Source organism: Vanacampus margaritifer, chromosome 2 (assembly GCF_051991255.1).
Source record: "Vanacampus margaritifer isolate UIUO_Vmar chromosome 2, RoL_Vmar_1.0, whole genome shotgun sequence".
Lineage (NCBI taxonomy): Eukaryota > Metazoa > Chordata > Actinopteri > Syngnathiformes > Syngnathidae > Vanacampus > Vanacampus margaritifer.
Window position 1 is genome coordinate 17,791,327 of NC_135433.1, and position 14,778 is coordinate 17,806,104.

Here is a 14,778-nt window from a genome sequence, read left to right on the forward strand (position 1 = left end):
TGTGCATGGACAAGACAAGAACAAATGGGCCAACTTTTCTTTACCGTAATTCTACAGGTAGAAAATAATAGGATAAAATCTCTGTATAATTTTTGTTAGAAGTGTTGTCGCTTAATTGTGGGCGGAGTTTACGGCTACAAAAAGACCCTCGTCTACCTGAGCGCAATTCGAGTAAACTTGTGGCAAAACAAACCTTCTCCTCTCGACAAGCAACCAAAACCTTCTAATTTGTTTTGACTTTGTTTCATTGAAGGTTTCAGGATGACCTGGAAGAAGTTTGTGCTGCCCCTGGTGCTGCTGTGCTTGTGGGGGCTCCAGGAGGAAGCAGCGCAAGCCTGTAGCTGTCTCGCGACGCATCCACAGCAGTTTTATTGCAATGCAGATGTTGGTATGTCGAAAAGGACTTTTAGTCAATAGTTAATCCTGCCTTTAAAAAAAAAAATATATATATATATATATATATATATATATTTTTTTTTTTTTTAAATGAAGCATTGGGAATTGGTTTATATAGGCTTTCTAGCAACCCCTTATTCCAGTAGATATTGCCCACATGGACTAAATGCTTAATCGGTCAAGTTTGTGAACTTTTTTTTTTTTTAATCATCCACAGATTAAATCCTGCTCCTCCTTCCCGTGCCACATGACCGCCTCAAAAGGGTGCTTGTGGACAGACTTCGTGCCAAGCAAGGATGGCCGTGACCAGGCCCGAAACTTTGCTTTCATCAAGAACAGCAAGGGCTTTTGTGCCTGGTACAGGGGGTCTGAAAAGGAATACCAAACTTTAAAAGGTCATTAAGTCAAAATAAAAATACTTGTACATAAAATCAGTGTGTTGTTTTCTCTCTGACCATTAATTCCTGGCTGCCTTTAATGTACTTCTGTTTTAGTTTTTAACAATTATGGCCACATGTACAACCAATGTAAGCTGAACTCATTACGGTGAAGATGATTTTTAAAACTAGTGCATACTTCCTTGGACCGGTGTCTTAATAGTTTATGACGTTTCATCTTCATACACACCTGATTGATACAAAGCAAGCTCCTGATCTTTAGAATCAGATATGTTGAGGACTGAAATATCTAACACCTGGAACTTGAGTACCAGGAATGGACAAGCCGGAACTAGTGGCTGCTTTTATAGTTTCCCCACAATTTTGGTTTGAGGTCAAAATGCTGTGATTGGCATGGGTTCATTACTGTTCAAGGCTTAATATGGGTACTAGTTTGGTAAAATGGTAAAGGGGAAGTCAAAACTTTTTCATATTCAGTGTGCCCCACTAGCCTTAACCCGGCATTCTGATATTGCATTTGTGGACTATGACTTGAGCAGCTAAATCCACCTGTTTATCTCTATCAGGGTGTTTATTTTGCCCCTAACTGTCGACAAAATGACATCAGTTGCTGAGGTAACTTGTCAGTGCTCACCTGTTTTTAGCTAGGAGGGACTTCGTGAAAATTGTCAACTTCTGGAAAAGTTTGATTTCTGGCAGGATGTTGGGTATAGGCCCAAGGCAAACTTGGTCCTCGAGGGCCAGAGTCCTGCAGGTTTTGGAGGTTTCCCTACTCCAACATAGCTGATTCCAATCAACAGGATCATTATCAGACTTACGCGGAGGTTGCTGATAAGCTGATCATATATCCAAAACATGCAGCAGGACTCCGGCCCTCGAGGACCGAGATTGCCCACCCCTGGCCTTGGGTTTTCAAAAATCCATGGATGCACACCTAGTGGCTGGTATGAATACAATCCAAAATGGCCCACAATGAAAAGAGTAAAGGTTATATCTCAGCTTCCTTTACTCTTAAATTGCTGTATGACACTTTCTGTACATTGACCCAAGGAATCCAATTCTGATCTTAAAGGGTCAGTAACAACTTTTTGGACCTTTCAGCCATGTTAAAATGCAAATTCCTTGCCAAAAACATCGCGGAAGGGGTGTTTTGCTCCATTTGCCCCTCTATGAGAAGTTCTAGGTCATTCTGCTCTCCAAGCACCAGCCCCTCCCAACCCAAGAAAACGAGCGGGTATTAAATCTGTAACGTGATCAATTGAAGACCCACCCCCACACTGCCTCTGCGGACTAAACACGCCCATTTTCTCTGAGACCTCCATACTCGCAGAATAGTGATAAAAGTTGCCTTTATCTGTGGAGCGATAATTTGGGTTGCCGAAATGGCTTATGAGAAATTTAGACGGTACTGAGGGGAGTTGTAATTTCCTCAGAAACCTCGGGGGCACCACGTTGACTTTGTTCGTTTGTGGTTCATGGTTTTAAAGCTGTGTCAGCAGGGGGGTCGGGCCAAAGCCCACAGGGGCGGAGTCACACCCCCTCCGTGCGCATGAAGCAGACTTGCTTTTGGGATAGTATTTGATAGTGATGGGAAAATGAAGCATCATGAAGCTTCCATCCAAATGCTTCGCTCCTGGGCCGAAGCATCATGAGGCTTCATTTGCTCTATTGCGCCATCATGTGGACAATAAATGTCATGACAGACAGAGTGATTAAAAGGATACCATAGATTTGATGGGGTCAAAAGGGCAGGGAGTTGTGATGTGAATGAATGTGCGTGTGGTACTTGAAAGAATGATTGCTCTATTTGTTTTTGTTTTTTTAGACATTGACATATAAACAAGGAACACATTTCATTCATTTTTATTTAGGAAAACTAGCATTTCCAAAGTTTTGGGCTTCAAACGGTTTCTTCTTTTACTTAGGATTTCTCCTGCTTTTGAAAATATTCTTTCGCAAGGGACGGACGGATGAGGCCGGGGTACAGAGAAAGGTTATTGCTAGTTTGTAGCGGTTTGGGTAAACATGTTTGTGCAGCTCCCAGTAGTCCAGGGGGTTTGACATCCTGCTTATGTTGGGTTCCCCCAGGTAAGTGTGGACCTCCACAGTCGCATCTGCGGTCTCACTCTGGGTCCTCCTCTGCATGACTGTGTGGTCCAATCACCGCCACAGTTTGTCACCTAAGACACAACAAACAGACTAACAGCCAACAGGCAGTTCTGGCTGCCCATCGTAGAGATGGGAGCAAAAGAATGCCTTATCCCACAATAATGCACTGCCGCTCATTTCCTATTGCTTAATTAACACCATTAGAATGTATCGAATATTTTTTATTTTTCTAGAGAAGAAGAAAAAGGAAAAAAAAAGAAGAATGTATCGAATATTACCTTGCTCCACAGGCTGGGAAGCTTCTGACGTGTCCGGTTGTGTTGATGAAGATGATGGGTTGGAGGAGGAGGAGGAGGAAGATGCCCTGTGCCGGATCACTGTCGCACATTCAGCTGTGAGCCTCCTCTCAGCCTCTTGTGGTTTATTGGGGCTAAAGAGTGTTCTCTTGGTACTCAAGTTCTTTAGAACAAAGTTTACACTTCACCTTTTAAGTAGAAGAAAGACATTAAAACGAGGGATACACTGTGTTGTCACAATAATTTACAATATATATTCACACTGGTTATTATAATTTGTACCTTTTTAGGAGAGATCTGCTCAAAATGATCCCAGACAGGGGATGTTCTCTTCTTTTTCGTTGTGGACTGGACATTGCAAAACGAATCCGATTGAATTGAGGTTTGAAGATGCGAGTTGTGTCAGTGTCACCTGTGAGCTCATTGTCGTCTCGGTGCGCCATTTTATGTCGAATCACCCGCGAAACTATGTGTTGGCGATGACGTAGGAAGCCCGTCTTGCGACGCTTTGGACGTAGCAACGCGCGTTCCGAGGCTTCGGGCGTGGCCACAAGCGTTCCGAGGCTTCTGAACCAACGTGTAACCAACACATGCCTCGATGCGCGCTTTGCAGATTTTTTTTCCGGTTTACTCGGCACACGCATCGGCGCCTCGGCACAGTTGGGCACATCACTAGTATTTGATCATTTTGGATCAGAATTGACAAACCAGATGCTTCACTTATCATTCTGAACACATTTCAAACATGACCATGATCATAAAGATATAAAGTTATTATTAAGTTATTGGCAATTTAAACTACAAGTGATTTTGTGTGTGGACAAGACAAGAATAAATAGGCCAATCTTTCTTTACCTCATCACAAAAACTGCAATTAATATTTTTCTCAAATTTCTGCAGCTCAAAACTGGTTGGATAATATAAATGTATAATTTCAGAGTAAATGTCTTTAATGTTGTTGGTGATGAAAGTTACAGGTGAAAGCAGTCATCAATTAGTGTGTGAAGTCCTCAACACAAAAACTTCACATTTCTGTCAAATTTCTGCATGTTGAATCTTGTTAAAACTGAGACCCGACTTCGGATAAGCAGATGGATGGATGAAACGTGTTGGATAAAATCTATGTATCGTTTCACAAGAAATTTCTTTAACTTTGTTGGTTATAAAAGTGTCAGGTGAAAGCAGTTATTAATCAGTGTGTGCGCGTGTCACGTGGTCCTTAATTGTGGGTGGAGTCTGCAGCTATAAAGCCTTTGTCAACCGCAACTCAAGCAGAGTAAACCTCCTCTTGTGACAGAACAGTGCTTGAGTTGGTTGTGGAACTGCAGATGCTTTTTCTTGTGCTTACTGTGGTCCCTTGAAGGATGATCTGGAAGACGTTTGTGCTGCCCGTGGTGCTGTTGTGCTTGTGGGGGCTCCAAGAGGAAGGAGCACAAGCCTGTAGCTGTTTCCCGATTCATCCGCAGCAGTTGTATTGCCAAACAGATGTTGTTGGTGAGTTGAACATACTCAAATTGATCATATAATTTTTTATTTTTTTTTTAAATTTTTAGAATAGGGGGTAGAATAAATTCTAATCTAAGTGAAGATTCCTTTTTAAATTTAACAGGCTAGGCTTAAAGCTAGCAACTTGCTTGTATGTCAAAGGGAAGCAGGTGCTCTCAATGAGTGCTGTACTGTTTGATTGTCTAGTCTTATTTGTATCTTTTTAAATCTTGCAGTTGGTTGAATATTTAAGAACATTGCTACTTGTGGACGTTGTAACAAAGATAATTATTTTTTTAATTAAAACCATGCTATTAACTTATTCATTACCATTGACGGAGATGTCAAAAAATGCATTTGAACTATTTCTATTAGTTTACCAATTTTCCTGTTTTTGTTATCAAGAGTATGGAAACCTATATTTTTTTTTTATTGTACATTTAGAACAGATATAAAATTTGTGATTAATCGTAGAGTTAACCAGTGAAGTCATGCGATTAATTATGATTAAAAAATTGAATCGCCTGACGCCCCTAATTTTTCCTTTTTCTTCTATTTTTTTAAAAAGAAGAAAAGATTCTAAAAAAAATTAGGGGTGGCAGGCGATTACATTTTTCATAATTTATTGCATGGCATTGTTGCACAGTTGACTCAATATTAATCACACATTTTATATCTGGTCTAAATGAACAGTCTTTTTTTCTAAGTTTTCATACTCTTATTAACAAAAATGGGGGAAACAATGTTGAACTAATAGAAATAGCTCAAATAATTTTTTTAAAGTCTATAGCCGTCAATGGCAGTGAATGAGTTAAAGAGAAGCTCTTCGTTTGGTTCTGTGCTTCTGTCTTGCCCCCAAATCCTCCAACCTAGATACCCCTCTGGGTTTTAATATCTTTTTGAAAACGTGTCTTTTTAGTCATCAGGGCCAAGATTCTCGGAGTGATGCCTGGCGCACAAGGTAAAGGTCGACCCACCAAGTATGACATCCAACACTTGACGGTGAGATACTTTGGACATAAATGCATCTTCATGTATGTGTGTTGGACCTGACTCTTTGTTTTTGTTTTTCAGACCTTCAAGGGAGTAAAAAAGCTTTTTCCTGCCATCTACACTGGACCCAACTCTGCAGCATGTGGAGTCACTCTGGCCAAGGGTGCTGAATATCTACTCATGGGTATATAAAGCTTGCTCAACTTTCTCCCATATGTCAACTCACACTATTAATGCTGAAATGTCAGCCTTTGAATGCTTGACAGTTCTAGGCTTTTGATTTTACTTGAACTGAGGTTTTTCCTGTCTCCTTACTACCGTCCTCTTAAATTACAGGCAGACTGCAGTCTGATGGCACACTGCATGTCTCCCTGTGTGACTTCTATGAGCCATGGGATGCCTTGAGCACTATTCAGAAGAGTCTTTTGTCCCGCTATGCAGAGGGTTGCGATTGCACGGTAACACAACTGGTTTTTAGCCTCTACTTTGTTTATGCTGTTAGAGGCCCCTCATATTGGTAGATGTTGCCCACTATAAACACATGGACAAGTGCCAACTGTTTTATCATTTATTGGCGTGCTATAGTAGTCATGTGGTGTGTGTTGCTTAAATCCCTGTCCTTGGTCACCCACAGATCAAGTCCTGCTTCTCCTTCCCGTGCTGCATGACCGGCCCAAGTGAGTGCTTGTGGACAGACTTCCTGCCGGAGAAGATGGGTGTTGGCGAGCAGGCCCAAAACTTTGCTTGCATCAAGAGCAGCAATGGATGTTGTGCCTGGTGCAGGGGGTCTGTAAAGAATACCCAGTTTTGAAAGGCTATTAACACAAAATAAATCAAATGAAACCAGTGCAGGTCTTGTGTTGATTCATTAGGCAAAGGCTGAGTGTCTTATTTATTTTTAAAGGGGGTGGGGTGTGCGTGGAGGTAATTGGAATATTTGTGATTTAGTTACTCGTCAAATTTTAAGCTGACCATTTTGTCTTAAAATCACTCGTGTGCTCCCTGGTCATACCTGGGACCCTACAGCGTCTCTAATAGTAATGTGCAAACTTGGTTCTTACGATACGATATACTTTTATTTTCACAGTGGGGAACTTTTTCCTCGACTCCGTCCAGCTGCAGTTTACTGTACAGAGAAAACAACAGAATAGAGATAAAAATTAAAGTTAAATAAGAAGTGCCGCAATAAGTAGAAGTCTTTACAGAAGTATGCATGTGTAGAGAAGTACATACATGAGGATTGCACACACTCCTATTTATATATATGAGTATGTACAGCACGGCTGCATATATTCCACACGCACAGCATTTCACCATGCATGTGAGTTAATGTCGGTTGTTAAGCAGTTAGATGGATGTCGGCAGGAATGAGTTCTTGTAGCGGTTCAGCCTGGTTCTGGGGGCCCTGAATCTCCTGCCGGAAGGCAGTAGCTGGAACTAATGATGCAGAATGTGAGTCGGGTCGGTAACAATTTTCTGTGCCAGTCTGGTGACGGACCGCTCATAGAGCATCTGTAGGGAAGGATGATTCCTGACCCCCATGATCTTCATGGCAGTCCGCAACAGACCGGCAATCTGTGACCTTGACTGCACAGTCAGGTTGGCGTACCAGGCCGCAATGCCGTATCTGATGCTTTCCAATGCAGCCCGGTAGAACAACAGCATGATCCTCTGCTCCACTCCATAGAACCTAAGTCTGCGTAGGAAATAGAGATGCTGTTGGAGTTTGGAGCAGAGACTTCCAACATGTACCCTCCAGCTGAGTGTGTTGTCTTGTGGACCCCCAGATACCTGTATGAACCCACCTGGCTGATGTGATTGCTTTTAATGACTGGCCTGTGGTCACCAACAGTTTTTGGATCACATATCACCTCCTCTGTCTTCCCCACATTGAGCACAAGATGATTCTGGTCACACCACTGGACAAATTTCTCTATTTCTGAGAAATAGTCCAGTGGGCTACCGCCGGCCTGCAGCAAGCTGACGATAGCTGTGTCATCAGAGAACTTAATAAAGTTCTCTGGGTGTGATGTCACACAATCATTTGTGTACAACGTGAAGAGGACCGGGGAGCTGACGCAGCCCTGTGGGGCGCCTGTGCTTATCAATCTGGGTTCCGAGAGGGAGCTATTGACCCTGACTTGCTGTGTCAGGAAGGAGTGATACCACCTCGAGATGTACGGGTTCACATTCATCGCCTTCAGTTTACCCAAAAGCAGGTGCGGCTGCATTGTGTTGAACGCTGAGCTAAAGTCAACAAACAACACGCGTGCATAAGCTTTAGGGCCGTCTAGGTGTTTGCTGACCAGATGTGTGATGCTGTTGATAGCATCGTCAGTGCCGCGACCCTGCTTGTAGGCAAACTGAAGGGAGTCTAAGTGTGCATCCACCTCCCCCCTGAGCAGGGTCACCATCAGCCTCTCGAAACACTTCATGACAATGGAAGTTAGAGCCACAGGCCTGAAGTCATTATTGACCACAGGACATTGTTTTTTAGGAACCGGGATGATTACTGATTTTTCCCAGAGACTGGGAATGGAGTGTGAGTCCACAGATCTCTGGAAGATGGGCTGCCATGCCGCTGTGAGCTCTTCTGCACAGGATTTTAGCAGAAAGGCAGATATCCCATCCGGTCCTGAGGCCTTTTTTGTGCAGACAGACTTAAAAGCAGATTGGACATCATGGGGATGAATCACCAGCCTTGAGTTCTGCTCATTCACTGAAATGGACCTCAGGACCTCCCCACATTCAGAGGAGAAGTCCTGGGTTTCTAATCTTAAATAAAAGTCATTCAGCTCCCTTGCCTTCTGGAGGTCATTTAGGGTTCTTGCGGGCCTGCAGGTTTTTGAATTGGATGTTTCCCTTTGACTCACATGAGTCATATGATCAGCTCTGCATAAACCTGATAATGATCCAGTTCATAGGAACCAGGTATATTGGATTGAAAATCTCTAAAATTATTCAATCTGTATTTATGTAGTATCCTAAGTTTGAAATAGTTTCTCTCTAGGCCAGAGGTTTTGGAGGTTTCCCTTTTCCAACATAAGCTGATTCCAATCAACAGGATCAGGGTTATGCAGTGCTTGCTGATGAGCTGATCATATATCAGCTGTGTTGGAGAAGAGAAACCTGCAGGACTCCGACCCTCGAGGACCGAGTGTGATCATGCCTGCTCTAGGCTACACTGAAAAGAAAAAAAAACACTAGATAAACTTAAAAATATTTGAGTAAACCGACACAGTCGATATTTAGGCTTCGATCAACTAAAATGTTTAGTTGGTGTAACCTGAACATTCCACCTTGAAGTAATGTTATTTATTAAGGCAAGGTAAACCCATTGTTTTTGTTTGTCCCAATTTAAAAAAATTAAGTTGAATTAATTTTATAAAGCCCAATTTTACTTTTTCTCTAATGTCTACATTTTTTGGCTAATACAAAGAGTTCAAACTTTAAACTGTTGGGCTTATATCTCCACTTTTTTTTTCAAAATAAAAGCCCAAGATTTAGATTTTTTTTTTCTTCAATATTTTTTTCAAACTAAAAGCCAAATGTAGTTTTATTTAATTTTCTCTTCTAATATCGAAATGTTTTGGCCAATCCAAACCGTTCCAACTTCAAACTGTTCGGTTTATACGTACAGCAGGGGTGTCAAACTCATATTAGCTCAGGGGCCGCATGGTGAAATATATATTATCAAGTGGGCCGGATTGGTCAAATGATTGTATATAACTTAAAAACGATTTCCAACAATTATACGCAGATTTTCGCTATTTGTGGGCCAGCCCTAAATTACGGAGCTCAATTGTAATCAAATTGTTCCAAAAAATAACACAAACGCAAATGGAACGCGGCAACACTTTGCCTGTATGAGTTTTGGACGTGTTAAATCTACCTGTTTTGGATATATATTGTTCCCAGAATATATCTTGTGGCACAGATAATGAAGTTATAAGGACATTAATCCTTCATATGTATTTGTGTTACCAGTAATTGAATTTGTGTCATAATTAACACGTTTATGTTGGTCTATGATAAACTAACCATAACTTGGTGGTTGTGTGTAAAATAATGGAATCCAGAACGATTGAAATTACAATTTTTTTGTTTTTGCTTTACATAATCGTCTCGCGGGCCGGATTAAACCCCTTTGCAGGCCTAATCCAACCCGCGGGCCGTATGTTTGACACCCCTGTGTTACGTGATGTCAGCAATATATGAAACGCATGCGATTCACAAAGCGCATGTGCATATATTAATAGTGTGAAGTACTCAAAGGGGCCACTCATGAATGAAGCATCAAGGACACATAAATATTAATTTTGGCTTTTATTTTGGAAAAAATAGGTAGGTCCTACAACATTTTTTTTTTTTACAAAATAAAAGCCAACATTTATATTTTTGTTTGTTTTTCTCCTAATTTCTACTTCTTCTTTTTTTGCCATTCATCGATGAATAAACAAAATAATTGACGGATAAATCAATTATTAATATAGCTGTTAGTTGCCACGCTAAACATATTCTTCCCCCCAAAAATGCAATTATATAATATTTTCATCAAATTTCTGCAGGTAGAAACTGGTTGGATAAAATTTTAGTATGATTTCATTGGAAAACTTTCTCATTCTGTTGATAATGAAAGTCTCAGGTGAAATCACTCAATCACAAGTGGCATCACTTAATTGTGGGCGGAATTTGCAGGTATAAAAAGGCCCTCATCAACATTAACTCATGCAGAGTGATCCTGCTGGTGTGATACAACAGAGCTCCTTATCTGGTACAACAACCGGTTTTGAGTTTGTTTCGGGATGAGCTGGAAGATGTTTGTGCTGCCCCTGGTGCTGCTGTGCTTGTGGGGGCTCCAGGAGGAAGGAGCACATGCCTGTAGGCTACAGGCTGTAGCTGTTTCCCGATGCATCCGCAGCAGGTGTATTGCCAAACGGATGTGGTCGGTAAGTAGAATAGGACTCCACTTCTGTTATTATTTATTGTATCTGTTCCTGGGTGCAAATGCTATATAGTATATTACTGTAAATAATTGGACGAGTGTGCTTTGATAACTTAAGCATATGACAGAGATTCTCATTTAATAATAAAGGGCTTCCCATTTAACCCCGCTTCCACAGGTAAACAGGCCTTTAGTGTTAATTTAGCATTAAACTGGTGTTTTCAATATAGTGAAACTCTTGAAATTTACCCTGTGACCAAATTCTAAAAAAAAAAATCTGACCTTTACATCATTTTAATTGTAAGACTTCCTAAGATATGCAATTTCACTTTGTAGTTATCAAGGCCAAGGTTGTTGGCGTGATGCCAGGTGCAATAAGTTTGGGAATTCTCCAAATATGTCTTTGAACCTTATTAGAACCAGGGACCTAAGAATTTCAGTTAAGACACTCTACAGTCCTCCGCTCTACCAACTGAACTTACAAAGGTTGCTATGTCTTGAGAAATAAATAAGAAATTGGGACATGACTCGGATGTAGATCAGAAAGTTTATGGAACAAGGAGTAATTATGGCATTTTCGAACTCGGTATATTCAGATGAATTAGCCACAATTATTTTTATTTCCTATTTGTGATTAAGATTGGGAATTCTCCAAAAACTCATTTGAGCCAGAGTCAAACCAGCAACCTACAGATTTCAGCTGAGACCTTCTACAGTCCTCTGCTCTACCAACTGAGCTATTGAAAGTTCACTTCTCAAGAACATCTGAGGAATTGGGATCACACTCTACAGTCCTCCGCTCTACAAACTGAACTTACAAATGTTGCCATGTCTTGAAAAATAAAACAGGAATTAAGACATGACACCGTTGTAGAGAAGAAATTTTATGGAAAGGCTTTGTGCAGCAAGGAGGAATTGTGGCATTTTCAAATTGGGTGTATTGAGATGAATTAGCAAAACATTTTTTTTATTTTCGATTAAGATTATGAATTGTCCAAATACTCATTCGAGCCGGAGTCGAACCAGCAACCTAAGGACTTCAGCTGAGACCTTGTTGAGACGCATTTTGTAATAACGGTGCATTTTGTAATAAACGTCCAAAATGTAATAACTTTTTCATTTATTTTTGTAATAAACTGCTGCATTTTGTAATAAACTGCCCAATGTATTTTGTAATAAATTTTGCCGCATTATGTAATAAGTTATTAAATTTTGAGAAGATTATTACAAAATGCACTTGCAACTTTTTTATTCTCTACAAAATGTAATAACATGGTGCATTATGTAATAACAATTATAAATAATTTTTTATTTGTTTGTTAATTGTATTTTATTTTACTTTAAAGTATTTGTAAAAGTTAGGCCTATTATTAGTATCACTGTATTAGCCTAGTAGCAGTACTTAGCAATTACTATCAGTACACTATTCATCCTCAAGGGTCATTTTGATAATAGACTGAAACATTTCAGTTGGTAGGACAGGCTGAACAGGGGGTGTAGTCAGAACAGGCTCATCAGGCTGGATAGGTGGGTCACACTCATCTAGTGAGTCAGGCTCGATTGGTGGGTCAGACTCATCTGGTGAGTCAGGCTGGATAGGTGGGTCAGACTCATCTGGTGGGTCAGACTCATCTGGTGAGGCAGGCTGCAGTGGTGAAAGTGTGTTTTCATATAACTGTCCTACTTGAGCATCCAAAACATGCTCTATAAATGGTGTGACTGGTCCCTCCAAACTCAGATAATGTTCTCCATGCCCCTCTGCCACATGACCATGTACTAGCACTGGATTGTTGTGACAATATATGTTTGACTCTGACACAATAGTTGAGGCATTGATTCCCAGAGAGGAAATTACAAGAAACTGGACCTGGAAAATTTCAGATGCTCTTTGCAATGTAATGTGGTCACCATAGGTTCCAGTTCGGGCCATTCTTTCCAAATATCCATCCCAGTCATTGCCCTCGACAAAGTTGAACAAGACTGTTTCATTTCCATTGTATGGATAATTCCTGAGGTCTTGGACAATTTCATCTCTTAAGCTTTCTGGTGATCTAAATATTCCAAGGGTGGATAGCTGGTCAGCCATGGCTGCAAACTGACAATTTCCATCTGGGTCAGGGTCATAGCGAATGGCTTAACTCCATGGACATAAATTCCTCTAGTCTGTCTGTGTGTGTGTACTGAAACAAAAGTGGATTTTGGCCTCTCCTTGATGGTGCTGTCTTGAAATTTTTAGAGTGTGTCTTTTTTCGCAGCCGGGTAGCACTAGTTATATCCGACACGAATAACCATTTTTGTGTTTGTCGGAGGGTCTTTGGGTCCCAAAAACTCACTTTGTATTTTGAGAGCTTTCGATTTTTTTTTTTCACAATTGTACCACGCCTTATGTGATACTTTTTGGAGACTCGATGGGCACCATCCCTCATTCTGACCAAAACAGCGTCCTTAACATTGTAGTGTTGTGATAGGTTTTGTTTGAATGCACGCTTGATCATTAGTTTAGCACAGTGCTCAGAGGCCTTCCATGCCATTCTTCTCACCCTTTTTCGTTTAGTGTCAAATTTTTCTTGATGTCTCAAGGATGGTAAAGTTGAATGTTGATTCCTCACATACTCCTTACGAACAGCAGATGGAGAACCGCATAAAGGATGCCTTATGCTGTTGCTTTTTCTTCCATAGTATACTTCAAATGGAGACCTCCAGCCTAAAACTTCTTTAAGATCCTCATTGAGCACTCTTGAATATACAGGTAGGTGCTTGACCCAGTTAACTCCGTTCCGTTGAAATTTCACCAGATCATACATGATCTTCTTTCTTAGCCACCTATGTGTCCTCTCAACCTTTCCTTGGCTTTGTGGATGATATGCTGAACTTTCAATTATTTTCACTTGCAGAGATGTCATTAGAATTTTCACTTCCCCTTTAAACTCAGTCCCTTTGTCATGTTGTAACACTTTGGGTGGTCCATGTTCACGATAAATCTTGTTAAGGTGTTTGACAATTTCAACACTACTTTTTCTTTTCAATGGTTTCAGCCACATGTAACGACTGAACACATCTATCACTGTAAGAATGTAACGGTATAAGGCCTGACCATAACTAATTTTCATTTTTCCCATGTCCAATAGGTCAATTTGGTGTTGATCTTGCACTTCTTTGGCTTGAATGGTCATCAAAGGGGGCTTATTTAGAAACTTTGCATTTTGAAGTTGGTACCACTCAGTTCTGTTCAAGATTTCCTGCACCATTCTTTCACTTATGCCAATGTGATGCATTGTCTTGCTCCAGAACCCTTAGTATCATCTAGACCCTTTTTAACAACACAATCAACATTAGATTGTAGCATGACTGGCTTGCCGGCACACAGCAGTGTCTGCCCATCCTCACTGAGAGAATAGACCCCTTGATTTCTCCAGAGACGCACCAAGGCATTTTGTTGAATTCTTGTGCGTTCAGAAACTGGAACATGAAACTCGCCTCTCAACTTGCGAACTGACATTGTACATTTCCTCGGTCATTGCTTGCTTTTGTCCATGGCCTACATGAGTTAGAGAAATGTATTTTTATTTCCTATTTGTGATTAAGATTGGCAATTCTCCAAAAACTCCTTCCAACGAGCGACCTAAGGATTTGAACAGCAACCTTCCATAGTCCTCCGCGCTACCAAGTGAGCTATCGAAGGTTGCTGTGTCTTCTCAAAAACATCCGAGGAATGAATTAGCCACAAATCTTTTATTTTCCTATTATTGATCAAGATTGGGATTACTCCAAAAACTGCTTCAAGATGGATTTGAACCAGCGACCTAAGGATTTCAACTGAGAAATTCTACAGTCCTCTGCTCTACCAACTGAGCTATCAAAGGTTGATGTGTCTTCTCAAGAACATCCAAGGAATGAATTAGCCACAAATCTTTTTATTACCTATTGTGGATTAAGATTGGGAATTCTCCAAAAACTGCTTCAAGATGGATTTGAACCAGCGACCTAAGGATTTCAACAGTAACCTTCTACAGTACTCCGCTTTACCAACTGAGTTATCGAAGGTTGCAATCTTTACTCAAGAACATCTGAGGAATTGAAATAAAGTATCAATCGCCAGGGAGGAACTGTGACATTTTTAAATTTGTATATTTAGATGAGTTAGAGAAATGTATTT

At 40.7% G+C, this 14,778-nt stretch overlaps 1 protein-coding gene, 2 long non-coding RNA genes and 1 other non-coding gene across 4 annotated transcripts; 3 read left to right on the top strand and 1 right to left on the bottom strand.

The window, feature by feature from the left end:
- Positions 1 to 162: 162 nt before the first annotated feature.
- On the top strand, positions 163 to 827 carry LOC144044876 (uncharacterized). The gene is made up of 2 exons (XR_013291377.1): positions 163 to 388; positions 614 to 827. It is a non-coding gene; the product is annotated as an uncharacterized LOC144044876 (long non-coding RNA).
- A 3,638-nt stretch (positions 828 to 4,465) lies between these two features.
- On the top strand, positions 4,466 to 6,524 carry LOC144044874 (metalloproteinase inhibitor 2-like). Its single transcript, XM_077559566.1, has 5 exons — positions 4,466 to 4,693; positions 5,604 to 5,686; positions 5,759 to 5,861; positions 6,014 to 6,135; positions 6,312 to 6,524. Exons 1-5 carry the CDS (start codon positions 4,564 to 4,566, stop codon positions 6,486 to 6,488), a joined length of 615 nt encoding a protein of 204 aa, XP_077415692.1. The 5' UTR covers positions 4,466 to 4,563; the 3' UTR covers positions 6,489 to 6,524.
- Positions 6,525 to 10,425: 3,901 nt separating this feature from the next.
- On the top strand, positions 10,426 to 11,485 carry LOC144044877 (uncharacterized). Its single transcript, XR_013291378.1, has 2 exons — positions 10,426 to 10,626; positions 11,262 to 11,485. It is a non-coding gene; the product is annotated as an uncharacterized LOC144044877 (long non-coding RNA).
- A 2,912-nt stretch (positions 11,486 to 14,397) lies between these two features.
- Positions 14,398 to 14,485, bottom strand: trnay-gua (transfer RNA tyrosine (anticodon GUA)). The gene is given in 2 exon segments: positions 14,398 to 14,433; positions 14,449 to 14,485. It is a non-coding gene; the product is annotated as a tRNA-Tyr (tRNA).
- Positions 14,486 to 14,778: the final 293 nt, after the last annotated feature.